General features: G+C 39.3%; 1 protein-coding gene across 1 annotated transcript; it reads left to right on the forward strand.

Annotated features, from left to right (window-relative positions):
- Cmpk1 (cytidine/uridine monophosphate kinase 1) lies at positions 1-27,537 on the forward strand. Its single transcript, XM_021160055.3, has 6 exons — positions 1-274; positions 18,919-19,065; positions 23,591-23,743; positions 24,967-25,043; positions 25,262-25,358; positions 26,474-27,537. The coding sequence occupies exons 1-6, from the start codon at positions 107-109 to the stop codon at positions 26,513-26,515; spliced, it is 684 nt and encodes a 227-aa protein (XP_021015714.1). The 5' UTR covers positions 1-106; the 3' UTR covers positions 26,516-27,537.

Genomic DNA, 27,537 nt, shown 5'->3' on the forward strand with positions numbered 1-27,537 from the left:
CACGGCGGCCCGCAGCTGGCGGCGGGGCCCCGGCGCCCGCTCTGCCCGCCCCCTCCCTGCCGCCCCGCCCGCGCCGCCGCGCCGGCCGCTGTCAGAGGCGCGTTGTATGCTGAGCAGCTGTCGTCGCCTGCTGCCGTACGTCCTGGTCCCGAGCTGCCCGCCGCTGACCCGCGGACTGTGGCTCTTCCCTCTCCACCTCATGAAGCCGTTGGTCGTGTTCGTTTTGGGCGGGCCCGGTGCGGGCAAGGGGACCCAGTGCGCGCGCATTGTCGAGGTGAGGCCGTGCGGGAGGGCGACGGAGAGCTCCCGGGCTGAGCGGAGCGGGCCGGGGCCGGAGGGAGCAGCCGCGTTGGCGGCCGCGCCCCCCGCTGTGGGGAGCGGACTACGAGTCCCGACGGCCACCGCGCGCCCCGGCCGAGGGGCGTCGAGTCTGCGAGTGCGCGCCGCGGTGTCCGCTTTGTTTCCGCGCGCCCTTGCTTCCACTCCTGGGATCCGGGTCTTCTTGCTACATCTCTCTGGCTGTCAGTCTCCGGCTAACCGGCCTCGAGGAACCCGACCCGGATCTTGTGGTAGTTAAAGTGCCGGATTTGTGAGAGCCCAGGCGCTAACCTTTGGCCCAGCTGACAACTCACGCCCTTTTCCTTGGGCGAGTGAGTCACTCACTCTCACTGAATCTCAGTTGTCTAAGCAAATAAAAAACTCTGCTCTCCGAGAAAGTAAAACACCACCCAACTATAAAATCCTCTTATTATTTTTTAAATAATGTTTGCTTTAGGACTGCAGAGATGGCTGAACGGGTAAGGGCGCCTACCACCAAGTTCCATCCCTGAGACCCACAGAGAACCACCACCCCACCCCCGCGAGTTGTCTTCTGATGTTCACTCTGGAGCTCAAGGGTTTGCCCACACAAATAACTAAATACAATTAAAGTTTTGACATAAGTTTACCAGTTCCATTCTTTTAGTATTTGAGGTCAGGGGTGGCATGTACACGTAGAGAGGCAGACTTTAAACTCAAGCAGATATGGGTTCTAGCCCCTTTTAGCTGTAATGATGGACTGTCTTGGTTTTTCTAGCCCCTGTGAGCTGTAATGATGGACTGTCTTGGTTTTTCTAGCCCCTGTGAGCTGTAATGATGCGGTGAGGAAGGCTTAATGGACTGTCTTGGGCAGTATTTTAAAGGAAAACAAGACAATCAGAAAGAAATGGCAACCAGGGTTGGGGAAAAACACCCAACATTCACCTTTAAATTGAGTGCTTGATAAAAGGTTTTGACCCAGAACTTGATAATTTCTTCTTTTCCTATAGGCTGTGGCCTATATTTTCTTTGGATTTTTTCCCACATTCATACATTCAGCTCCTGACCTATAGTCTATTCTATAAAGAACACCCACAGATAAATAAAGTAATGTGGTCTAAAAGTTGTGTGTTTTACAGTTATGTTTAGAATTACAGATAACTTTGAAAAATCAGTTTAATCACAAAGCACATAGAATTTTTCTCCTTATTTTTACTTCTGTTTGTTTTATCTATTAGAAAACCAAATGACAAGTGGATGGTTTCAGTTTATAAGTAAAATGATTAAAATATAGATAACATGGTAAAGGAGGGAGTGAGTCAGAACAGGTAAGCACTTCAAGACCTGACTCTGCTATTGTTTTTCCTAGCCCCAGAGAAGTTACTTTTAGCCTAAGTTACTTTGTAAGAAGGGAGAAAATAGCAATGAAATGTCTTGTTTTGTATCTGTGACTGTTAAATGAGGTCTCACACCTGCACATAGATGCAAATGTTTAAGCTTCCTGGCTTTATTATATTGGTCATTTAATTTATTTTTAGAAAGACACCAGGTTGATTTAATGTACTGCAAGGAACAGCAGGTTGGGTATAAGATTACTGTCTGGAACTGGTCATTTTTATTTTAAAGGTGGATTACTTTTTTTTTTTAAAGAGAGTACACTGTCATTCTCTTCACACACCAGAAGAGGGCATCAGATCCCATTACAGATGGTTGTGAGCCACCATGTGGTTGCTGGGAATTGAACTCAGGACCTCTGGAAGAGCAGTCAGTGCTCTTAACCTCGAAGCCAACTCTCCAACCCCTAAAGGTGCATTACATTTTAAAACTTGGCTTATGACTTTCATATTTGAGTGCACCCAAATACTTTTCTGAATTTATGTCCTTAAATGTCTGTACTCAATCTAATAATTCCCCCATTACTCCACTGGATTAAAAATGTCTGTGTTGAGTGACTGGTATTTCTACTTGGTGAAGTGATAGTTGCTAATACTGTTAATTACACAGTCCTTGATGAGCGGTTACATGAGCTTAAGCTGTGGGCTGTTTGTTTCTGTGTTTGTTCATTTTTCTGGTTGCACTGACAGTGGAACCCAGGGTCCCACACATGAAAGGCATGCACTCTATGACAGAGCCTCTCTCTTTGTACCTTGTACTTTAAAATTCTCAGTAAGTACTCCCTGCACTCACTCTGTAACTAAGGCAGGCCTTGAACTTGTGGTTCTCTCGGCTCAATGTCAAAAAGCTGTGATTATAGGCCTGTCCCACCAAGCCAGCTAGAATGCATTGTTTTGAACTGTTTGTTGTTGATTCCAGTTGCCATAAACATCCACCTGATAATCTGCTATTTCAGATGTATAATTTAACAATGACTGTTCCTTAGCTGGTCAAATAAACACTGGGATGTCTGTAGTCAGGTAAGTTAGGCATTTTTCCCCATTGTGAGTCTGCATTTTGGCTCAATATTTCATTATGTAGGCAGCTGTGAACATAATCCCCAAAGACGGCAAGTTTAAAATTAATTTTTTTCCTTTAGGAAAATGTTATAATATATAACTTAATGTTAAATTCATCAACTGTCATCAAAGCAAATTTGGTTCACAGGGTACCTGAAATGTGGTTGATTATAGAAATGTTTCTTTGGAGAGAGCTTATTTTGGTGTTTCAATTCAGGCTGCCAAAAGTTGTGTTGTGTTGTTTGTTTTGAGGTGTAGTCTCTTTATCCTCACTCAGGCTGGCCTCAAACTATTCTCCTGCCTCAGCCTCCCAAGTGCTAGGATTGGAGTGTGTGCTGCTATGTGCTGTCAGAAGTCCATCTTGGTTTCAGGGATGCAGAACCCTTGAAGTTAGGTAAGGGAGAGTGTTGCCGGGAAGAAGGAAGTTTTTCTGGAGTCACGCTCCACTTTAGTAATTGCTCCATGGGGAGGGGAGGGCACGTAAGGTGGAGAGAGAACCTTTTACCATATCTCCTACTGGGATGAGAAGTTTTGAGGGAGCTTTGGAAATTGACTTCACTCATTCATTTGGAGTGATCCTTTCAGTTTAATTTTATTTTCTAGTTATTTCTAAATCTGTGTTCTCTTATACTATTTTCTAAGTCTCTAATGATTTTATTTGAAGTAAGGAGTCAGTGGAACTATTGTATAATGATGTATTTCTAAGATTCAGCGGGGTGCTGTATCATTTACAGTTTCTTTACTTATTCTGTTGTCTGTACATAAGTATATATGCATGTGCTTTGGTACATGTCTAGAGGGCAGCTTTGTGGAGTTGGTTTCCTCCATTCACCTTTATGTGAGCTCAGGGATGGAAATCAGGTCATCAAGCCTCACTTGTTAATTTTTTAAAATTAAGCTTTATATTTGTTTTGGTCAAAAATAAATTAGAGGGCTGTAACCTAAAGTTATTTTTGAAAATAGTATGCACAATTTTGTATGGGTTAGTTGGAAAGAATACTTACTTTCTTTTTCATATACTGTGACCATTTTGTTTACGTAAGTAGTGAGTAAAACTTATATTTATTTGTGTCATGACTTCCTTAGGAGCCTCCTTGAATGGATGACTCACTCTGTGCTTAACAAAGTTTTGGATGAGATTGAATTTAGGCATATAGAAATCAAACCTTGATTTTATTTATCTTTTTCTCTGTTGTTGAGCATTGTACCTAGCACATAGTAGGTAGTGTTGAATAAAAGTGCTGACAGAAGACATTACTGTATCATGAAGCTGTATACATTTTAAAAATTTGGTCTCTAGGGGGCACCCAAGTAGCTTTCTGGACCAAATATATGAATAAGACCTATCTTTGAGATGTTTTTGTTTACTCTGAGAGAATGAATGGTAAGTATGCTGAGCAGAATTCTCAAAGCTTTTGATTTCAAAATCGAGAACTCACCCTGTATATTCAGAAGGCACTAAAGAAAAATCTGGTAGACCTTAAGTTCTATTCTAGTCTTTTAAGGGTAGGATATGGTTAAAGGATGATTTTTTTTTAAAAAAGACAAATTAAAAGCTATAAATAGTCTTTAAAAGAAAGTTTACAAAACACTTGCTTTTGGGAGCTAGCGAGATGGCTTTATTGTTAAGAGCACTAGCTACTTTTCCAGAGGACCCACTTAGATTTGTAGCACCCACATGGTGCTCACATGGTCTGTAGCTTCAGTTCCAGAGGATCTGACTTCCCCTTTTGTCTTTCACAGGCCACAGGCTTTCACATGGCACACATACATATATGCAGGCAAAACACTCATACGAGGTTAAAAAGCAACAAAATTTGACTCTAGAAGAACCACTATTTCTTTTTTTTTAAAGGTTTATTTATTATTATACATAAGTACACTGTAGCTGTTTTCAAACACACCAGAAGAGGGAGTCAGATCTCATTATGGGTGGTTGTGAGCCACCATGTGGTTGCTGGGATTTGAACTCATGACCTTTGGAAGAGCAGTCAGTGCTCTTACCCGCTGAGCCATCTCATCAGCCCCACTATTTCTTTTAAGAGTGTTTATTGTAAGGTTTTTTTGGTTTGGTTTGGTTTGGTGGTGGTAGTGGTTTTTGTTTCTATTTTGTTTTGTTTTGTTTTCATTTTGGTTTTGGAGACAGAGATTCTCTTTGTAACTGTCCTGGCTGTCCTGGAATTGGCTTTGTAGACCGGACTGGCCTTGAACTCACAGAGGTCTGCCTGCTTCTGCCTTCTGAGTTAGCATAAGGTTTTTTTATGTTGATATTTTAGGAGAGGTGAGAAGAGCTTCTACTATACTTTTTCATTTAAAGTAGAAAAGTAATGTCTGGGACAAGTTCAGTTTCTTTTCATCTAGAGATTACCATTATTTACTGCTTTCCTATCTGTAGCTTTAAAAACAAAACACACCAGGCTTCCTGTTTTAATTTTATGTGTGTGATGAGTGTTTGCCTGAATATGCTACTTAAATGCCTGCTGCCTTTGAGGCCAGAAGAAAATGTCAACTCTCCTGGAACTTTACATACAGTTGTGAGCTGCTGTGTGGGTGCTGGGACCAAACTGCACTGCTCTGTAAGAGCAGCAAATGAGCTGAGCCATCGATTGAAAATATTTAAAATTTTTACATCTAATAGGTTATTCACTTTCCCCCCCCAACTAAATTAATCATGTTTATTTAGTCTGTTAGGGTTTTCCTATATACTCAATAGATTTTTATTTGTAGCTGCAGAGTATTCTGGATATTGTCATAGCATAGTTGTACCATGTCACTTGATGGCTAGTTAACAACAGTTTCTATGGGTGTTTTTGCTGTTAATTGTGCTTCAGTGAGCTTTCTTGTAAATATAACTTTGCATATGGATATTTTGTTTATTGGATTCATAAAAGTGGATTGCTGCCTCAGAGTATCTGTACTTTAATTGATAATTACTTATGATTACTTGGGGGAAAAAATTGAGTTTTCCAGAGGAACACAGCTATTAAGAGATGTAATTAAACCTGTAAAAGTGTTTGTATTTGGAGAACTATCTCACACTCATAAAGGCTGAGAAGCCACCTGAGAGGCCATATGTAAACAGGAGAATCAAAGAAGCTGGTGGTGTCATTTAGAGTTTGAAGACCAGAGAACCTTAAGTTTCCTAGGAGAGCCATTTTTCTCTTTTTCCACCTTTTGTTCTGAAAAGTCTCATCAGATTGGATGGTGAGATGAGAACAGCTGATCTGTTTTCTATCCTGCTCTAGTTTCCTGGATTTTAATAACATGTGGGCATCTTCTTGCTGTCATGCCCCTCTTCCGTTATTGACTCTATTCCTTTAAACTGTGAGCCCAAGTAAACCCTCCTTTAAGTTGCTTTTTGTCAGATATGTAGGCCTCGTAATGTGAAATTAACAGTGTCAGAGTTCATGGCCTTTGTGAGTCTCAGACCAGGATACCAAAACAACGTCTAGTTTCTCTGGGTTAAGGGAGCTAATAGTAATTTTTTTTTTCCAAGATGGGATTTCTTTGTATAGCCCTGGTTGTTCTGGAACTAGTTCTGTAGACTAGGCTGGCTTTGAGTGCTGGGACCAAAGGTCTGCCCGACCATGTCTGGATCTAATAGTTAAAAAAACAAAAACAAAACATTAGAATTAGTTAGTCTTTTCCTCAGTCTGTCCTAAATTGATCTTTTTTCAGTATCAGTTGTTTCCACATCCTTATTCTCTTTGAAATCTTGATTTATTCATTTTGGGTTGAAGTTTCATGGACCATACATACTTGGTTAATCTAGATATGTTCCAGTTCAAATGCTATTAGAACTGTGTTTGTGGAAGACCTCAAAGTCACACACAAGTACAGCCTTGTAACAGTTGGTTTTGAATTGAAATCAGAGCATTTCTAAAAAATGACTTCAGGGGCTGGAGAGATGGCTCAGCGTTAAGAGAGAGTGCTGGCTGCTCTTGCAGGGAACCTGGGATCAGTTCCCAGCACCCACATGGTAGCTCACAGCCATCTGTATGTAACCCCAGTTTCAAAGCATTGGATGCCCTCTGATGGGTACCAGGCACCTACTTGATGTACTTACATACAGGCAGCTACTGATACAGATGAAATAAAAATACTTTTTTTCAAAAAGGAAAAATCATATTAAGGAGGCTTTGCATGGACAGCACTCCCCCCACCTGCCGTGTATGTGTGTGTGTGTGTGTGTGTGTTTGTGTGTGTGTGTGTGTGAGAGAGAGAGAGAGAGAGAGAGAGAGAGAGAGAGAGAGAAATGGGGGAGAGAGAGAGAGAATGAAAGAGCTCATGGAGGCTTGCTGTCTTTTTTTTATGTCATGTTCTGGGTCTTGTTATACTTTTAAGCTAATACCTTAGTTCAGCTGCTGCATGAAAGTGTATTTGCTGTAACATTTCAGTTGCTTTAACCTGCCAAATCAAGAACATTTTTACAGACTAAACATGTGATAAGAGCGTTTAGAAGTTAATAGAGAACAGGTGTAGCTGGAGAGACTCTTTGCTGACAGTTTTGTTCTGCCTGATGAATAAAGTTAACAAAACATCAGTTGGATAAAGGAAAAATGACTAGTTGTAACTTACTATTCCCAGAAAGGTCCTGTGAAACATATTCTCTGTGCCTGGTTTCTGTCAGTCATTTCCAAAAGACCTGTAAGTTGCTTCCATTTACCATTAGAGTATGCCACATACTAATAAGTAGATATACTCATTTTTAGATATATGAAAGACTGCTTCCTGCCCACTTCCTGTTTGGAGCTTCCAGAATGGATTAGTCATTGGTGTTTGCTATTGGAAAGCACATGTGTTTAAACGCACAGGATTTACCTTACAGTTACGTGTGGTTTAGGTGAATCATAACATGAATTTCCATTTTCCTGGTGTCTACTTTAGAAAAAGTTTTGTCCTTGTGGTTGATTTAATGGTTAATTTAGGTTATCAGATGATTATCTTTGTTACTCATTTAGTGGCTGTTGGGCAGCACAAGTAGAAATGGTAGTGTTTCAGAAGCAAAGAAAAACAAGGGCAAATGAGCCAAGCAAATGGCCAGAATCTGGCAGGGTCAAGATGGTCAAATACACCTGGTTCTTTGTGTGGGGATGAAGTTTTTGAGAGCATCCCTGTGTTACATGTCCCTGTTGACTTTGAGTCTCCCTTTAAATGTGCAGCAGCAGATTCTGTGAGTCAAAGGTCATAACAGCCCATCTACCTTTAATAGGTAGCATGAGCAAGAAATAAAACTTCGTTATATGATGTCATTGAGTTTGGAGGATTGCTATACTGTAATCTAGCCAAACTTGAGTAGTGCATATGCACAGCTTGGCAGCTAGGAGGTGATCAACCTCTTTTAGATAATTATTGCTAAGTGCTTTAACTGTACTAATACAGGGTATATGCTGGACTTACCTGTGCATTACAGGTATGAGTACAATACTAATGATGAGAAAGCAAATTCCTTTGGAAAGGTAAATTGTATAATGGAGTTCTAGAACAATCCCTGAACTACTCTGAAGTTAATTCACCCCTGATTCCTTTTTTGTGACTAGGGAACTCATTGCTAGATGCTAAAGCCACCATTAGCACTCACTCCAACAGCATCATCCAAGCATAGGAAGGATACAGCTTTCATAAACTCTAATTTCATATCTGGAAGGTTTCCTCCTGGTATTTCTCTCTCAGTAAAAAAACTTCCCTCCTTCCATCACCTCTCCCACTCAGACCTTCAAGAAGCTTCAAGGCTAAAACTGCATATCTGCATTGGTCACCAAAGTTTATTAAGGTCTAATTACTAAGGTCCATTAAGGACTAATTCTCAGTGGAGATCAGGGGCCTGGATCAAGTTTTCTTTGCTAATGCTAGGAAGTCAGCACATTTCAGTTTCCCCTGGAACTGGACTTGTGGACAGTTATGAGCTGTCATGTGGGTGGTGGGAATAGAACTGGGTCCTCCAGGAGAGCAGCTAGGGTTCTTAACCACTGAGCCATCTCTCCAGCCCTGCACCTAAAGTTTTAAATTGTAAAACATAATCTCATCCTGCCCCCCCCTTTGAATAATATACTTGGAAAGAAAGTTTTTTGTTTTTTGTTTTTTTTTAAGATTTAATTATTTATTTTATGTATGTGAGTACACTATAGCTGTCTACATCAGATCCCATTACGGATGGTTGTGAACCACCATGTGGTTGCTGGGAATTGAACTCAGGACCTTTGGAAGAGCAGTCAGTGTTCTTAACCACTGAGCCATCTCAACTGTTAACAGTTTGTATTGGAGTTGAGGACAGATAGAGAAGGAATAATACATAGAAAGGAAAGGAGAGGTGTAGAGTAGGTTCTAGTTTGTCACATTAGATTAATTCGATGGGAGAAGGTGCCCATTTTGCAAACGGTTTCTAGTGATTTTTCTCAGTGTAGCTGTGGTAGGAAAAGAAATTTTATAGAAAACATTTTCTATGAGTTTGTCCCTTTTTATGGCATTTCCTTTGGTGAACACTCCAATCAAGAACTTGTTTGCTCTTCAGTATAAAAGTAGACATAATTATCTATATTCAACATTAGATCCTAGGCTGGATTAGGATTGATTGCTATTTAATCAAAAACATATGTTCTTGGGCTGGGCATGGTGGTACACATCTTGTAATTCCAGCATTCTGGAGGCAGAGGCAGGTAGATCTCTGTGAGTTCAGGCCAGCCTAGTCTCTCTAGAGTTCCAGGATAGCCAGGGCTACACAGTGAGGCCCTGTCAAAACAAAACATATTCCTAGATTGACTTTAATTTTAGAATGAGCAAAATGTATTTAAGAAGGTAAATTTTATACTAAAATATAATATGTAAAAACTCTCAAAGCCTAATGATTTTACTTATACTTTCTGGTAAGATAGATTGTTGAACTAAAAATGAAGGTGATTCTTTTCTATAAGCAGTATTTGATATTTTGTTGTTGAGAAAGGTTGCTTAGCAGTTCTGATATGTCATTTTGGAGCTTAAGATGGTGTAGGTATGTTGTCCACTATATCTATACACATGGTATTTTTCAAATGTCTTGTTTATAATTTTGAACTCTAATGTCTGGAGCCAGGCCTCATTGAATATGTTTCCTTTTAAACCTTTGGGTAATCTCATGAATTCTAAATTTGCATCTGTTTCTGGGATATGAGACTGTCCTGTTTTCTGTCTCCGTCTATAACTCTTGACTCCATGCCCATGTGGTGTTGCTGTATTGTACTTTGGTTTCTCCTTTGTTTATGGGATGGATCACTTTTCAGAGAAAATTTTATCTAAACATTTGAGTTGATTTTTGGTTTGGGGGAAGTTCATGGAGACCTTTGTCTAAAGCTGTTATTTTCTTTTAAGATTTTTTTTTAATTTTAAGTTTGTAAGTGGTTTTGCTACATATATACATGTGTGCCATGTGTATGCCTGTGCCTGTGGAAGTCAGAAGAGAATGTCAGATTCTCTGACACTGAAGTTAAAGAAGGTCCTGAGTCACCATGTGGGCACTAGGATCTGAGCCTGGGTCCTCTCCAAGAGCAGTGTTTAACTGCTGAGCCATCTCCAGCCCTTAAGCAGTCATTTTCTAATTGATCTCCTTTCACATTTGATTGTACAGGTTCAGTTTCCCTTTCTCTTAATCAGGTTTAAGGAGATACAAGATAGTTATAAGCGCTACCTTTGGATGATAGTGAACTGAGTTTATGGTGTTGTTAGAGTTGTTAATTTTCAAAAACATTTATTTTTTGCGTATGGGTATGTGGAAGTCAGAGGACAATTTGCAGGAGTTGGTTCTTTCCTTGAATATGGTCACCAGGCTTGGTAGCAAGTGACTTTTATCTGCTGAGCCATCTCACCAACCTAGAAATTGGATTATTGAGTCAGAAGATGTGCAAACTGAAACTTAGATTTACTGACAACTTCCTCTCCTTCCCTTCCCCCATCTCCCTCTCTCCCCTCCCCTTCCCTCCTCTTTTCCAGACAGAATTTTCCTGTTTAGCCCTGCCTATTCTGGAACTCACTCTATAGACCAGGCCAATCTTAAACTAAGAGCTATCTCTACCTGCCTCTGCCTTTCGAGTGCTGAGAATAAAGGTGTGCGCCATCTCTGCCTGGCTATAAAAAATAGTTTCTTCTAAGCTGTTGCCTATCCTTTGTTGTTGGTTTTTGTTTTATGTTTTTTTCCTTATAATTTGAGACAGGGCCTCACATTTTAGCCCAGACTTACCTTGAACCTACTAGGTAGGTAGCACAGGCTAATCTCAAATTGAAGGTAGTCCTCCTGCCTCAGCCTCCTTGGGTCTAGGGTTATCCTCTTGGCTCTTGCTGTCTCCTCTCAAGTGCTGGGATTACAGGGTATGTCACTGCACTTGCCTCTTCACTTAGGTTTTTTTTTTTTCTCCTATGGGGTTTGCAGCCCCATAGGAGGAACAACAATATGAACTAACCAGTACCTCCAGAGCTCCCTGGGACTAAACCACCAATCAAAGAAAACACATGGTGGGACTCATGTCTCTAGCTGCATATGTAGCAGAGGATGGCCTAGTCGGTCATCAATGGGAGGAGAGGCTCTTGGTTCTGTGAAGGTTCTATGCCTCAGTATAGAGGAATGCCAGGGCCAGGAAGCAGGAGTGGGTGGGTTGGGGAGCAGGGAGGGGGTGGGGGGGAATAGGGGATTTTAGGGGGGAAACTAGGAAAGGGGATAACATTTGAAATATAAATAAAGAAAATATCTAATAAAAATATATTTTCTATTAATCAACAGTATGAATACAAAGAGAATTGATATAAGTAACATGGAAAAGGATGGGGAAGGAGAGGAGGAGGATGGGGGTGTCCTTATGGGTCCTTACACACTATTCAACCTCTGTGAGTTATGATATTTTATGAAAAATACGATGATTTAAATAAAGATTAGGTCGAAGATGCCTTTCAAATAAAATTTTTAAAAAATTTATTTATTTAATTATTTATTTAATGTATGTAAGTACACTGTAGCTGTCTTCAGACACATCAGAAGAGGACATTGGATCCTATTACAGATGGTTGTGAGCCGCCATGTGGTTGCTGGGAATTGAGTTCAGTGCATCTGGAAGAGCAGTCAGTGCTTTTAACTGCTGAGCCATCTCTCCAGCCCATCAATCTTCACTGAGTTTTAATGTTGACTATCAATTGGATTCTCATTTATACTGTTTATATATTGTCTCAGAACTTTGTTAGTGCCTATTTTATATGCCAGCAACACACTATTTTAATTATTGTAGTTTTTAAATACTTTATATAGTTAGGCAAGTCCTCATTTGTAATTGTTAATACTATTTTCAATTTTAATTATTTACTTATGCCTATTTTTGGTAAACTTGTCAATAAATCCATTAAGTTTTTTTTTAAGCAAACAAACATGTCCGGTGTGTAGGTAGTTCAGTGGCAGAGCTCCTTGCCTACCTACCATTATCAGAGGCTTTGGGTTTGATCTCCGGCACTATAAAACAGACAAATTCCAATCAGATTTTTAATATCTACCTACCTATCTCTTGATCTGTCAGTCAATCAGTCAGGTCTAACTGTGTAGTCCTCATTGGCCTGGAATTTACATTGATCCATCCCCTTAGACTCTACCCAGTAGGAGGTACATTTTTAGATTAATATATAAAAACACAAATGTTTCAGTAGGAATCTTTCATAGGATTCAGTGTTTTTTCTTAACCACTCTGAAAATTTCACACATGTATACAATGTTTCTGACCCTTTCCTTTCAACTTCCTGAGGTCTTTCTCCCACTTCATGCTCCCTCTCTTTTTAATAGCCCACTGAATATAATTGATGCTGTCCATATGGACATGAGTGTGGGATCATCCACTGGAGAATGCTTCCTTTTTGTGATTTAGCTTTTGTTTATGTTGTACAAGATAGTGGTTTGTTTCTTCATGTAATTCTTACACAGTGCATTTTAAGTTTATTCCTAAATTTGTTTTTATCACTATTTTTATACATTTTAAAATTTATGTGTGTTTGTGTATACTTGTGGGCAGAAATCAGAGGACAACTTGCTGGAGTTCTCTCCTTCCACTAAATGGGTTCTAGGGATTGAACATGGGTCCTCAGGCTTAGCAGTAAACACCTTTACCCACTGGGCCATCTCACTTGTCTTTTTACTACTGTTCTAATGAGATCTTTTTTAATCTGTATATTTTCTTTTATTTGTGTGTGTCTGTGTGTGTGTGTGTGAGTGTGAGTGTGAGTATTGGGTAGGGAGACAAGGGTACACATATGTATCATAGTGCCAAAGGACTATTTGTGGAGATCAGAGGATAATTTTTGGGGATCACTTGTCTCCTTATACCATGGATTCTGGGGATTGAACCCAGGTTGTCAGCCCTGTGCAGCAAATAATTTAGACCCATTGTCCCCATCCCCAAATGAATATTTTCTGATTAGTCACTGCTAGTTGATTGAAAAGTTCTTGATACATTTAAAAAAGAGTAAGCAGAAAATATAAATAAGCAAGAGAAATAAATTCTTATTGTGTCTCACGGTTTTTTGTTTGTTTTTGTTGTTGTTTTTTTTTTTTTTTTTTTTTTTTGGTTTTTCGAGACAGGGTTTCTCTGTATAGCCCTGGCTGTCCTGGAACTCACTTTGTAGACCAGGCTGGCCTCGAACTCAGAAATCCGCCTGCCTCTGCCTCTGCCTCCCAAGTGCTGGGATTAAAGGCGTGCGCCACCACCGCCCGGCCGTTTTTGTTGTTGTTATGCACAGAAATATTTGTATTGCCAGTTTTTGGAACCTCCGTATTTGAGGCTTTGTGCAGGCTTTGGTAGACTTTGGTTTGGTTTTGGTTTTGGACAGGGTCTCACTGTGTAGCCCAAGCTATCTGGAATTCAGAGAATCCTCTTGTGTGTGCCTCCCAAGTGCTGAATTAAGGGTGTGTGCTACTATGCCCAGTGCAAGCCTGCTTTTCAGATGGTTTCTTATTGAACCTGGGGCTTGCCATGTTAGCTAGACTGTGACTGCCCTCTGGTCCCCATGCTAGGATTATAGACTGTATGGTTATGCCCTACTTTTATGTAGGTACTTGGATCCAAACTCAGGTCCTCTTGTTTGTAAGGCAAGCACTTACTGAGCTATCTCTCCAGATCCCAAAATAATAAGGACTTTGAAAGCCAGAGAGATGGCTTAGTAGGTAAAGTACTTTCTAGCAAACGTGACCAAAGTTGAATCCTTAGAATGCACATGGTGGAAGAGAATCAGCTTTCAAGATTCGAGCATACCCACATACATAAACACAAATATAATAAAGGAGTTTTTTGAGACAGGGTCTCTCTTTATAGCCCAGAGTGGCCTTGAATTCACAGAGGTTAGCACACTTCTGCCTTTCAAGTAAAGGGATGTGTCACCATATCCAGCAAGAAGTGTTTGTTTTGTTTTAAGACACTGAATAATTTTATTTGCTCAATTGCTTTAAAACTATATTTGTAGCTTATATTCCTGCTGTCTTCCTTCTGTGAAATTAAGGAGAGGCCATTTAACATTCTGGTGTCACTTTCTAAACTCTATTTTAATAGAAAGAGGAAGTGGTTGGCATTTGAATCTTCCTGCTTTCAAGGTCCTTGTTTTTTGCATCATTTGTGTCTTAAATTCTGCTTTTTCTCCTTCTTTTCCCTTTTAGACAGGGTTTTACATAGCCAAGGCTTATGTCAAACTCCTGATCCCTCCTGCTTCTGCTTCCTGGGTTCTGAGATCCTAGGTATATACCAACTCTCCGAATTTTATTTTTTAATTTTGATCTTTTTGTATAGACCACATCTAATTTTTAAAATTTTGTGTCTGGGATTGTTTTTAATACAGGTCTTGCTGTGTATCCAGGCCAGCCTCCAACGTGGAGTGGTTCTCCTGCCTCTGACTCCTGAGTGCGGAGATTATAAGTGTCACTATACTCAATTATTTTCTCTTTCTTTCTTTCTTTCTTTCTTTCTTTCTTTCTTTCTTTCTTTCTTTCTTTCTTTCTTGCGGAGATTATAAGTGTCACTATACTCAATTATTTTCTCTTTCTTTCTTTCTTTCTTTCTTTCTTTCTTTCTTTCTTTCTTTCTTTCTTTCTTCCTTCCTTCCTTCCTTCCTTCCTTCCTTCCTTCCTATCTATCTATCTATCTATCTATCTATCTATCTATCTACTTTTGTGTGTGTATTTACACATGTTCTTCTGCCCATGCATCTATTTATCTATCTATCTATCTATCTATCTATCTATCTATCTATCTATCTATCTATCTATCTATTTTGTGTGCATGCTCTTCTGCCCATGCAGTGATCCACACGTGGCGGTCAGAGGACAGCTTGTGGTAGTTGGTTCTCTCCTTCCATTTTGTGGATCCTGTGATCAAACTCAGGTCTTCAAGATTGGTGACAAGTACCTTTACCCACTGAGCCATGTCATGAGCTGACCTTATGTTTGTCTTTTGAGACAGAGTTTCATATACCTTAGGCTATCCTAAAACTTGTTAGAAGCTGGGGATGACCTTAAACTTCTGATCCTCTTGCCTCCACCTCCTAAGTGCTGAGATTGGTAGCCTGTGTCACTATACTTTTTTTTTTTTCTCCCAAGACAGGGATTCTCTATGTCACCCTGGCTGTCCTGGAACTCATTCTGTAGACCAGGCTGGTCTCAAACTCACAGTGATCCACTTGCCTCTGCCTCCTCAGTGCTGGGATTAAAGATGTGCACCACCACGTGTTTCACTATACCTTTTTTTTTTTTTTTAGATTTATTTATTTATTTATTTATTATATGTAAGTACACTGTAGCTGTCTTCAGACACTCCAGAAGAGGGAGTCAGATCTCGTTACGGATGGTTGTGAGCCACCATGTGGTTGCTGGGATTTGAACTCCGGACCTCCGGAAGAGCAGTCGAGTGCTCTTACCCACTGAGCCATCTCACCAGCCCCCTCACTATACCTTTTTAATGGAGTGTTTTATATTAAATGTAGGGGCTTCATACATGATAGGTAAGCACTCTGCCAACTGCTATATCTGTATCCCATACCTGGCTTTTTTTACTTTAAAAATTTTTAATTGATTAAAAAAGCAACAACAACAGTGTGTTATGCCTGGATGTTATGTCTGTGTACCACATTCATACAGTGTCTGTGGAGCCAGAAGAGGGCATCAGAGTTGGAGTCAGAGAGTTGTGAATCTCCACGTTGGGCCAGGAATTGAGCCCAGGTCCTTTACAAGAGCAGCAAGTACTCTTAATGACCAAGCCAGCCATCCCTCCAGCTCTCTTTTCAACCTCTTAAGAAGAAAAATGAAAACTTAAAGTTTAGACAGATACCCTACATTGGGTTTGGGTATTTGTCACTAGAAAACTATCTTAGTTGAATAATAGCTTATAATTGCAGTCCTTGTAGTTTATAGGATTTATAAGCTACTGTGCTTATGAATATGAGAACCACTAGGTTTTAATTGCTAAAAAATCAGACAATGTGAGAAAAAGATGGCTAAGGCTAGAAATAATCTATGCTTGCTTTCTTCAGATCTGCCATCACTGACCACTTAATGACAGCAGAATGCTTTGAAAGCCCAGGTTCATGGTAACTAATATGTAAATGATGGTTGCTTTGCTGCTGTTGACATTTTGTAGAGGATGGCTTCAATAAAATCCTTATGAAGAATGTAGTAGAAAAGTGAACCTGGTTAAGAGACTGTAAAAATAGAATGTCCATGAGAAAGTGAAACATAGACCACGGGGTTGACATGGCTGTGCTCAGTTATATTACTTTGACTTTGACTTTGTAGGTAATGCCATTTGCTTCTCAGACAAACTGTAAACTTGTCTTACATTGGTGGCCAGAGTGCTTATGCTTTTCTAGAAGACTTAGTTTGGCTCCCAGCACTCGTGTTGTCTGTTCCGTAGCCATCTATAACTTAGCCATCTATAACTTCAGCTACAGAAGATCCAACACTCTCTGGCCTTTGCAAACATAACACTCACATACACAGGCCTACACTGTCACACACACATACATATAAAATTTAAAAATAAAATCTAAAAAATTGCTTTTATAAGTACCATTTATGTGTATGTTATATATGTCTATATACATTTATAACTAGTTTTCTTATTTCCCGAAAGAGTGATATATTACCATTTTAAGACACCAGAAATCTTGCCAGTTTGAGTTCTCTTATGTCAGGAAATGGTGAGTATTGTAAAGTAAATTACCTGCCAGGTTTTTGAATGTGTATGGTTCACACTGCAGCATTACAGAGCACTCTGTATTGGCCATGTTTTCACTGAGTGTGTGCCATCATTAGGGCTGTTTATCTCTGCATTTGTCCAATATTACTACATGCTATAAGCACTGAGCCAGAGTAGAGCATCCAGTAAGCAGAAGCTTCCAAGTAAAAGCCAAAATAAAAAGTGTGATATGGAGCTGGTATAGTTTTTGGATAGAAGTTGCAAATGAATTTTGAAAATTGTACATAGTAAGTGGGAAAGTAGGTCACACTTCATTTTCCATAAAGTCCTTTTTGTACTCAACTTTCAGACATTTGCCTATGCTCAGTGATCAAGCAGGCGATTTAGCAACCAGCGTGGAAGTAATTGAGCAATTTTACATTTCTATTTTCTGAAAATAACAGGAGTTCTTTAAACCGATTGCAATTTTAGCATTTCTGATAAACTCTCTTATTAGAAGCACTTATAGGAATGAGACAGAAACATGATGATATGTGGGTTTTTTTTTTTTTTTAATTCTCATCCAAATTTTATCTAAGTTCAGGCAGCAAATAACCTTTTTAGAGTTTTATTTTCATTTTCTGATAGCATTATCGCTACCTTACTATTTAGTGAGCAAGAACAAATATAACCGATACTTTCAGGAAGTAGAATAGGGATAAAGATGTATCAGAAAGCTCATTTATAGCTTTGGTCATTTGGAGCTTTTTTAAAAACTCAATTGAAGTACTTTTTTTTTTTTTTTTTTTGCCTCAAATTCAGAGTTCTGCCCCAGCCTCTTGATACATACTACCACATTGGGTAGGAAACACCTGTTTTGTTTTGTTTTGCTTAAGATTTTTTTTATGTATATAAGTACACTGTAGCTGTCTTCAGACACACTGGAAGAGGGCATCAGATCACTTTACAGTTGGTTGTGAGCCACCATGTGGTTGCTTGGAATTGAACTCAGGACCTCTGGAAGAACAGCCAGTGCTCTTAACTGCAGAGCCATACATCTCACCAGCCCAGGAAACACGTTTAAGAGTTGGGTAATGGTGTGGGCTGTCTCACACCTTAAGCTTCAAGTTATAAAGTATATATACAAGATAAAAACTCACTGAAGGAGTCTTAAGAATTTAGACTGATGTATGTTATATGAATATGTAATAAATATGAGTATCCTAAAGTTTGAGAGTGGGTTGTGCCATTCTTTTTGTTTAATAAAAGTAGACATGTAAACTCATATGGGGAAGCTTTTCATTATTCAGGATCTTTCCTTAAGACTGTTGGCTCCTATTGCACTAAAGCAGCAGCAGTGCAATACTTTCATGTCTTCTGTGACTTAGCTTAAGTGCAAGGCCATGTGCACAACTTAGTTTCAGAAGAGTATATCACCTTATGACGTTGTAGTCATTTTAGTTTGTATAGATAGATATGTTGATGGTGTTAACTCAGTAACGTTTCTCTTCAGTCTTTGTCCTTACAGCAAGTGTCACTTAATGATGGAAATGGGCAGTTTTGTTCAAACACCATAAGAGTGTACTTGCATAAACCAAATTTTTACACACACACACACACACACACACACACACACACACACACACACGCACACATATATGTTAGTCAGTTTTTATCTTGAGTCTCAGATTTTTGGTAGATATTTTCATTTTTACATTTAAACTTGACTTGTGTTAGTGAAAAGTGCAGTAAAACATCAGTGTTTTGACTAGTTAGATGCGTGTTGAGATGATTTTATTGTGCAAACATGGTTGTGGAAGAAGGGTAAGGCTGTTTACTAATAGGCAAACTGGAATATATGAAATCTCTTAAATTTTTCTTTAGTATTTATTTACCCCATAAGCAAACTGCTTTATCATAGAAAATTATAAATATAAATGAACACAAAATTATGTGTACTCCTGTCACTGGATTGAATGAATTCTGATATTTCTATATGTTGTTTGTTCCAGAAATATGGCTACACACACCTTTCTGCAGGAGAGCTTCTTCGTGATGAAAGGAAGAATCCAGACTCACAGTATGGTGAACTTATTGAAAAGTACATTAAAGAAGGAAAGATTGTACCAGTTGAGATAACCATCAGTTTATTAAAGAGGGTAAGAAGCATGAATACCAACCTGCTCAAACTACCAAGGACACAGAAACTAAATTCACCTTCATTTGAATAATGAAAAACTAAACTATTAAATTTCCTGATTATGGAAGGTAGGTGTCTTTGAAAATGGCAGTGTTGGAAGCTGCTTTCACTGTGAAGAAATTGACAGTAACCAGGATTCTCTGCCTTGGTCTAAGAACAGCAATAGTCCAGCTTAAGGTACACATGGGTATACTTGGTTTTGCTTTTTTCTTTTTTTTTTTAGGTTATTTATTTATTATATGTAAGTACCCTGTAGCTGTTTTTAGACATTCCAGAAGAAGGCATCAGATCTCATTACAGATGGTTGTGAGCCACCATGTGGTTGCTGAGATTTGAACTCAGGACCTTTGGAAGAGCAGCCAATGCTCTTAACCGCAGAGCCATCTCTCCAGCGCTTGGTTTTGTTTTTGAAACAGTCTAATGTATCCCAGGCTGACCTGGAAGTTACCTAGTCAGGGATCTTCTTGCTTCTGACTGTTAGGATTCCAGGCACTGGACCCATCCCTTCCAGCATGCAGTAGTTCTCTCCTGTTGTGGTTATTCTCCCCTTTCATGCTCTGTCCTCCCTTTTCTTGAATGTCTGTGTTTTCTCCTCTGATTCCCACTCAGTTTTCTCATTGTTGATATTCTGTTTTAAAGTCTCCTTATTTTCCTGATGAATGTATTGCTATTTTCACTGTGAGATTTGAAAAAATATATACCTTGGTAGGTAATGCTTTCCTGCAGGTCCCTAAGACTAGTCAGTAACAGATATTTTGACATAAGAAAACCAGCGAGACAGAATTGCATTGTTGGGAACAGGAAGCAATAAATGGATCTCAGTAGTGAATCTTGGGTGTAACTGGAGACACTTGCAGTGTAGAATGGCTCTTACACAGTCTGCCTCAGCCTGAACAATCAGCTTCCTTTCCAGAGTAAGTAACTCTCCCATCCTGTTTTCTGACCCTGATGCCTTTCTCTGCTCTATAGGCATGAGCATTATGAAAGGGCAGTCGACATCTCCATGGAAACTGTTCTTTTTGGTGTGTGGTACTGGGGATGGAATATAGGGCTTTGAGCATGCCTGGCAAGCACTCTTGTCACTGAGCTTCATCCTTTTTAAAAAAAAATTTTTTTTTTCTGTCTTTGAGACAGGCTATTACCAGGTTACCCAGTTGGCTTTGGACTCACTCTATAGCCCAGGTAGTTCTTGAACTTGGAGTCTTCCAACATCAGATGTTATTACAGGCAGAGCTCTCACTGCATGTTATCAGTGATTGGCCCTGTGTAGCCCAGGGGATACTTTTAGTCTTTAATTTTAAGCATTTAAGTCTTAATAAATGTCTCTTTGAAACAAACTCTACCATTTCTTGTACCACCATTTCTGTTCATTCTCTTCCTACTTAAGGAACTTCCATTTTTCAGTCTCTTGATTTTTTTTTTTTTCCTTTGCAAGTTTTCTAAATTACTATGCTTCTAAGAGTTTGGTTCTCTTGAACTCTCATTGTATATATTCCTTGTTGGGTTGTTTAAACAATGCCCATGTTTTCACTGTGCCAATGCTGCTGAACTCTACAGTTTTGCACAGACAGACCTTTGTTTAGCTTCCAGACATATGCTTATCAGGCTGCTATCTAAATTATTCATAAATGTCTCAGTCATACCAGAAGCTAAATGTGTCACCCAAAGGATGATGTTTATTTCCTGTTTTGGCTATTGGTTGGATTAACTACCCAACTCTTTTCTGAGAGGATCTCTCATTCACTCCTGTTGATCTTCTGTCTATCACTAAAATCACTTGAATCTTTTAATCTTGTTTCTTTTCCATCCTATCTCCCACCACTCTCGATATATGTCCTAACATTCATTTGTACCAGCTTGCCTCAGATTCACCAAAGCTGCCATGCTTTCTTCTTTCCAACCATCATATCTCTGCTTCCCACTGTCTCTAGCAATCCATGCTGCCATGCTGCTTGTTAGTTAGGAAGCAACTCCACTGCCAACCCTTGGTCAAGCTTTCTCATAGTCTCTAAAGACTTAATGTTTCTTGTCTTTTTTTTTTTTGTTTTTTTTGGTTTTTCAAGACAGGACTTCTCTGTATAGCTCTGGCTGTCCTGGAACTCACTTTGTAGACCAGGCTGGCCTCGAACTCAGAAATCCACCTGCCTCTGCCTCCCAAGTGCTGCGATTAAAGGCGTGCACCACCACACCAGGCTAATGTTTCTTGTCTTTTTTTTTTTTTAAAAAGATTTATTTATTTATTATATGTAGGTACACTGTAGCTGTCTTCAGACACACCAGAAGAGGGCATCAGATCTCATTTCGGGTGGTTGTGAGCCACCATGTGGTTGCTGGGATTTGAACTCTGGACCTTCGGAAGAGCAGTCGGGTGCTCTTACCCAATGAGCCATCTCACCAGCCCATGTTTCTTGTCTTAAGAGCATCCTTTGCTGTCCGAGGACTTAGCATGTTATATGTAGCTGTTACCCACTATATATATTGTGAACCCTCCAAGGGCAAGGGCAGTGACCTCTCTCTGATAGTAGATTCAAAGGAATGTATGCTGAGTGAACACGTTTGATGTGGCTTCTCCAGAGACCTCCTGCCGTAATTGAGTTAGGAATGCTGTAGCAGGAACTTAACACTCTTTCATAAAAGGTTTGTGAAATTAGAGCAGCTGGATTCTGAGATAAAGCTAACTTACATAAAATAGGTCCTGGCAATGCTCTTCTTGTGCAGCGAGAACACTTAGCTTATGGAGAGCAATGCATGTCAGTGTGCTTTAGACTAAAGGTTCTAAAGCTTGTTAGCAGTGTGCATCTGTAGTGAATGGAGGTGCCGAGGATTTACACAGATTAAAGACTACACCTACTGTTCATATTACTCCCGTATTTTATATAAGTAATGTCTTTAGAAAAGGATGAGATATAGATAAGTTTTTGCAATCTTTCTGAATGTGTTACACCTTGTGCTGTCTGTGTTTGGGGGCAGCCAATGCCATTTAGGTATAATTAGTTCGACTTTTAAAAAAATTTTTATTTTATTTATTATTTATTTTGTTTTTGAGACAGGGTTTATGTAGCTCTGGCTGTCCTGAAGCTCTCTATATAGACCAGGCTAGACTTAGAGATCTGTCTGTCTCTGCCTCTTGAATGCTAGGATTAAAGGTATACACCACCACACCCGGCCAGTTTTTTATTTTAGTATTGAATCTTAAATAATGCTAACAAGTTGGCAGGTCTGTGATTGGGCAGCTAAGGCCAGAGAAATCTTAGTCAAGGCTCACCTGAGCTATGGATGAGTTCAAGGTCAACCTGATGTCAGTGGGACCATGCTCAATAAAAAAATAAACAAACAAAAAGTAAAAAGATGGGATATTGCACAGTAATAGAGTGCTTTCCTAGCTTCTAGCTATTAGATTTGATTTATAGTAAATTTGAGCCCTAATAGAAAGAGCATGTTTTCAGCAGTGAGTGGTGGTGCACACATATAGCCCTAGTTCTTCAAGTTGGAAATCAGACCATGTTACATAGTGAGTTCCTGTCTGAAAAAACAAACAAACAAAAACCTAACTACTACCTCCAATAACACAGTGATTTAGAAAGAGAAACATGGGGCAATGCAGGGTCTCTAGATGTTAGAGAAAGCTCTAAGTGGTCATTTGTATGAGACGGTAGTATACACGGTGCTGATCAGCTGTCACTGAACCAACATTTTAGTTACGTGGACCCATGGTTTTGGCCCACTGGTCAGGATGCTAGGTGGCAGTGATACACACACAGTAAGGAAGACTACTTGGCCAGGAAGCAAAAAGATAAAAGGGCCAGGATCCAATAATCCCCTTTAGGAGTGTATTCCCAATGATCTATGAGGCCACTCTTTTTTGTTTGTTTGTTTTTTGGTTTTTGAACAGGGTTTCTGTGTGCAGCCCTGGCTGTCCTGGAACTCACTCTGTAGACCAGGCTGGCCTCGAACTCAGAAATCCACCTGCCTCTGCCTCCCGAGTGCTGGGATTAAAGGCGTGAGCCACCATGCCTGGCGAGGCCACTCTCTTAAAGGTAGGCCCAACCCAGAGACCAGGCTTTTAGCAAACACATGAACATTCAGAGGACATTCAACATACACACTGCAGGACATCTTTCATAAGATATAGAAACTACAGAAGTGGGGGAGCGAGAGGAATAGGGGAGCACATACCATAGTCTCACCAGGAAGCAGCCATATGAAGAAGTTGGCTCTCTTCTGCCTAAGCTGTTCCCTATGTACCTTCCACCCTTGCAGCTTAGGGAAAAGGAGCAAATAGCCATCGGCCTGTCTTGTAGCTGGGCGTGGTGGTGCATGCCTTTGATATGCAGAAGCATGCATGTCTCTGAGTTCGAGGCCATCCTAGTATATAGAGCGAGTTCCAGGACTGCCAGGACTATATGGAGAAAAAAACGGGTGGGGGTGGTGAAAAAATTGCCCTTTGGTGATACAGTGTTGAGCCTAAGTCTTTTTGTCTTTAGGAAATGGACCAAACAATGGCTGCCAATGCTCAGAAGAATAAATTCTTGATTGATGGATTTCCAAGAAATCAAGACAACCTTCAAGGTTGGAACAAAACCATGGATGGAAAAGCGGATGTATCTTTTGTTCTGTTTTTTGACTGTAATAATGAGGTAATGAACATATTCATCTGTCCACATGGGCTTCAAGCTATAGATTTTCAGCTGTTAGAGAAAAATAGTGACTTTTTTTCATTTATATTTTCTGTTGGCAGCAATATATGTATCTAGTAAGTGAATAGACTGGGTGTGCGGAACAGCATCGCCTTGTTAATAGAATATTGTGGGCTATTAGTATTATCAGCTTTGTGACCCTAAGGCTTGCTTTATTTTCTCTATATAAGAAGAGTTAAATTGTCTTTTTTGTTTCTTTGTTTTAATAAACATCATATAGAGTAACGTTAGCTTATGAAGCAGAAGTGCTGCTCGATTGTGTGCTGCTTGAAATGGTGTGTCGTTTACTAGAAGATGCGTAGGTCTGGAAAGGTGGAGAGGCCTACTATTGCTGGGGAATTTGTCTTCCAAGAATAAGATGATTTGGAAAATAGCAAGAATAAATTCTCTGTTCCCACCCCAACACTTCTAATAGCAAACCCAGACATACCTTTGAATAAGTAAATAAATTTCTCAAAACCATTAATTAAAAAGCTTGACTCTATTGGACAGCCACAATGCTATAAATTTTATTAAATTGATGCCAACAGTTTGAATCTGAAGTAGTGCCTTGAAGGAAGTTGGCTATTCTTAGGTTGAATTGTAAATGTGCCTCTGGTAAAGGCTTGCCACAGCCTTTGAGTTGTTTTAAAAAGTAACTCCTTCTCCCAACTCTTAAAAATATGTTTTCACTTATTCTTCAAAGTTAGCTTTAGAATGTTACCACAGCTTTATAACTAAGGAATGTTTATTCACGATTAACAAGAGATGCTTTATTCAAAAATGTTGACTCAAATATTTGGATATTTATGGAATTATTGTAAAGTAAGCAAAAATGGTACAAAGTTTGAGGCACATAATTCATACCTAATAAGTTAATAATATGTCTGAGATGAAGCCATACCCACACAGATCTTCTTTTTATTGCAGTTTGAAAAAAATACAGCAGGAAAAACTGAGTCATGAATGAATTCTTATTATGATCTGTACTTATTTAACCTAGTTTATATAAATTGAACCACATGTTTAAATTTAAAAAGATTTTGCATGTTGATTAATGAGTTAGACACATTGAGTTTAATGCAGGATTTGTGGGGTTTTTTTCTGTTTTGTTTTAGTTTCTTCAAAATATTTTCTTCTTTGCTTTTCTTTTAATATAACTTTTTACTTCTGTCTCTCTTTAGATCTGTATTGAACGATGTCTTGAAAGGGGAAAAAGTAGTGGTAGGAGTGACGACAACAGAGAGAGCTTGGAAAAGAGGTACCTCTCAGGCCTCACCTCACCACCTCATTCCTTCCGTGCTCATGGGAACCAGTTCTGTTCTGTTCTACTTTGTTGAGAAAGAGAGCATGTCATTCTCATAGGCACAGTGGCTTCTGTAAAGAGAGAAAGCAGCAGACTCGCTTGCCAACCCTTCTGTAATGTGGAAGAGGGAGAACAGTTAACCTACAGCCATGAAATAATTGTTTCTTTTGCAGAATTCAGACCTACCTTGAATCAACAAAACCAATTATTGACTTATATGAAGAAATGGGGAAAGTCAAGAAGATAGATGCTTCTAAGTCTGTTGATGAAGTAAGTGTGTCTGTTTGTCTTTGTAGCAACAAAACATGTGACCATTGGGAGGCATGAGAAAGATAGTCTAAGGGAGCGTACTTTTCAAGACATTTGAGGCTAACTGTGAAATTTGTTGTTGTTGTTGTTTTTTTATTTCTTTTTAGTAAGTCTAAAAATGGGTTTAATAACATTAGACCTGTTTTTCACAAGAAATGGGTGGTTTATTAATTCCAAACCTCTTTCTACAAACGGAAAGATTGGTATTTTCAGTATAATGATTTGGATCTTGTTCATTGTTAAAATCTATAGCACAACTGGCACGTCATAGCCAAGAGCCCTGGCTGTTCTCTTAGAGAACACAGAGCTCCCGAGGTGCGTGCGGATTTCCTAGGATGCTGCTCTCTGTCTTGCTCAGACCTCTTGTCTGTAAATCCCGGCTTGCAGATCCTCCTCCTGCTTCTCAGTCCATCTTAGCTCCCTTTCCCCAGTTCTCTCAGTCTTGCTTCTGTTGGAATCACTGGCCAAAGCAAGACCCAGAGGAGAACTCACTGAGGAAGTCTCACTGCCACTGCCTGCAGTCAGTACATGAGACGACTTGGACTTTTAGACCCAAACTGAGATTCGTCTTTTGACTTTATATTTTACCAGACGACTAGCAGCCCATCAAGAAGCACATTTAGTCCAAAAGCATTAATAAAATGGAAGGCAAAATGGTCACAGTTTTATGCTTCATTTATATTACTGATACAGTAAAATAAATGAAATTAAGAAATTATAATGTTAGCTGGGCATGGTGGCGCACGCCTTTAATCCCAGCACTTGGGAAGCAGAGGCAGGCGGATTTCTGAGTTCGAGGCCAGCTTGGTCTACAGAGTGAGTTCCAGGACAGCCAGGACTACACAGAGAAACCCTGTCTTGAACACCCCCCCCCCCAATAAATAAATAAATAAATTACAATGTTTAAAATCAATACAAAATTGATGTCTTTTTAACAGGAACTTAGCTATACAATCTTTTATCTGTATTTTGTTTTATTTTTTAATTTTGGTGTTGGGAATTCAACCCAGGACCTCATACATGCTACACTGTGTTTTAACAATATCTGCTTTTAAAATTGTCTTTTTACTCTACAGGTTTTTGGTGAAGTTGTGAAGATTTTTGACAAAGAAGGCTAACTAACCCTGAAGACATCTTTGAAATCATGCTTGAATATTGCTTTGATAGCTGCTATCACAGCCCCTTTTAAGGCAGTTTTAACCTTTCAAAATTACATCTCAATTAATGTCTAGAAATATATAGTAAGACAAATTAAATTATGTGTTTTTTTAAATTTGTGGTCACAGTACACAGTGAATTCAGGTTTAAATCATTTTAGGTATTATGGTGCTCACAAAATGAAGAAGGGTATCAGCTAATTCTTGTTTGTGTTAAAGACTACCCCTTTTATCCCTTTTATGTCTGTGCCTTCAGTGAGCTAATTTTTTTTTAGTATGCATGTATATCCCTTTTGTAATTGCAGTGTGTTGGGATTTGGGATTTCCACTTCCTCTTGCTGCACATTTAAAATTTTCAACCTGCTAAGTGAATTTGTGGACCAAATTTAAAGGAACTTTATGTGTAGCTGGCTCTTGCTCAAGGTGTTTAGTAAACATACTCATAAAATGAACTCTTAGCAATGCTCTATTTATCAGATGACTGACCATTTCCTGTTGAAAGTTAAAACTTAGAGACTGATTTATTACAGCTTGTGCAACGTTGTGTGATAGGGCATAGTCTTTGCTTCCAAGGTTTGAGTCGGGGACGGGGCTTCAGAGCCTGGGCAGGATTGTCAGCTTTCTGCTGACATAGTCTGTGGGGCAAGGGTCACAAGTAGTGACTCGTATTCCTGTGCCCTGTGACACAGGACTAGTCATCATAAACTGATGTAACAAGAGTTCCTACCAGTAGACCCTTGACACGCATTCACTAGTTTATGGTAATTTGATTCAGTTCTTATTTTAATAATAGTTCAAAGTTTTTTTGTTTTGTTTTCTTAGACTAAATATAGAGTTAGAGTAAATTAGATAAAGCAATCTAATGGTTAAAATTCCCATTTGTATTTTATTTTCTGGAATATGTTTTTCATGGTTACTTGTTTTAAAAGATTTTAAAAATCATTGCACTTTGGTCAGAAAAAACAATAAATATATCTTATAAA

The sequence above is a fragment of the Mus caroli genome, unplaced genomic scaffold (genome assembly GCF_978045245.1).
Source record: "Mus caroli unplaced genomic scaffold, Mus_caroli_1 scaffold_6, whole genome shotgun sequence".
Classification (NCBI taxonomy): Eukaryota; Metazoa; Chordata; class Mammalia; order Rodentia; family Muridae; genus Mus; species Mus caroli.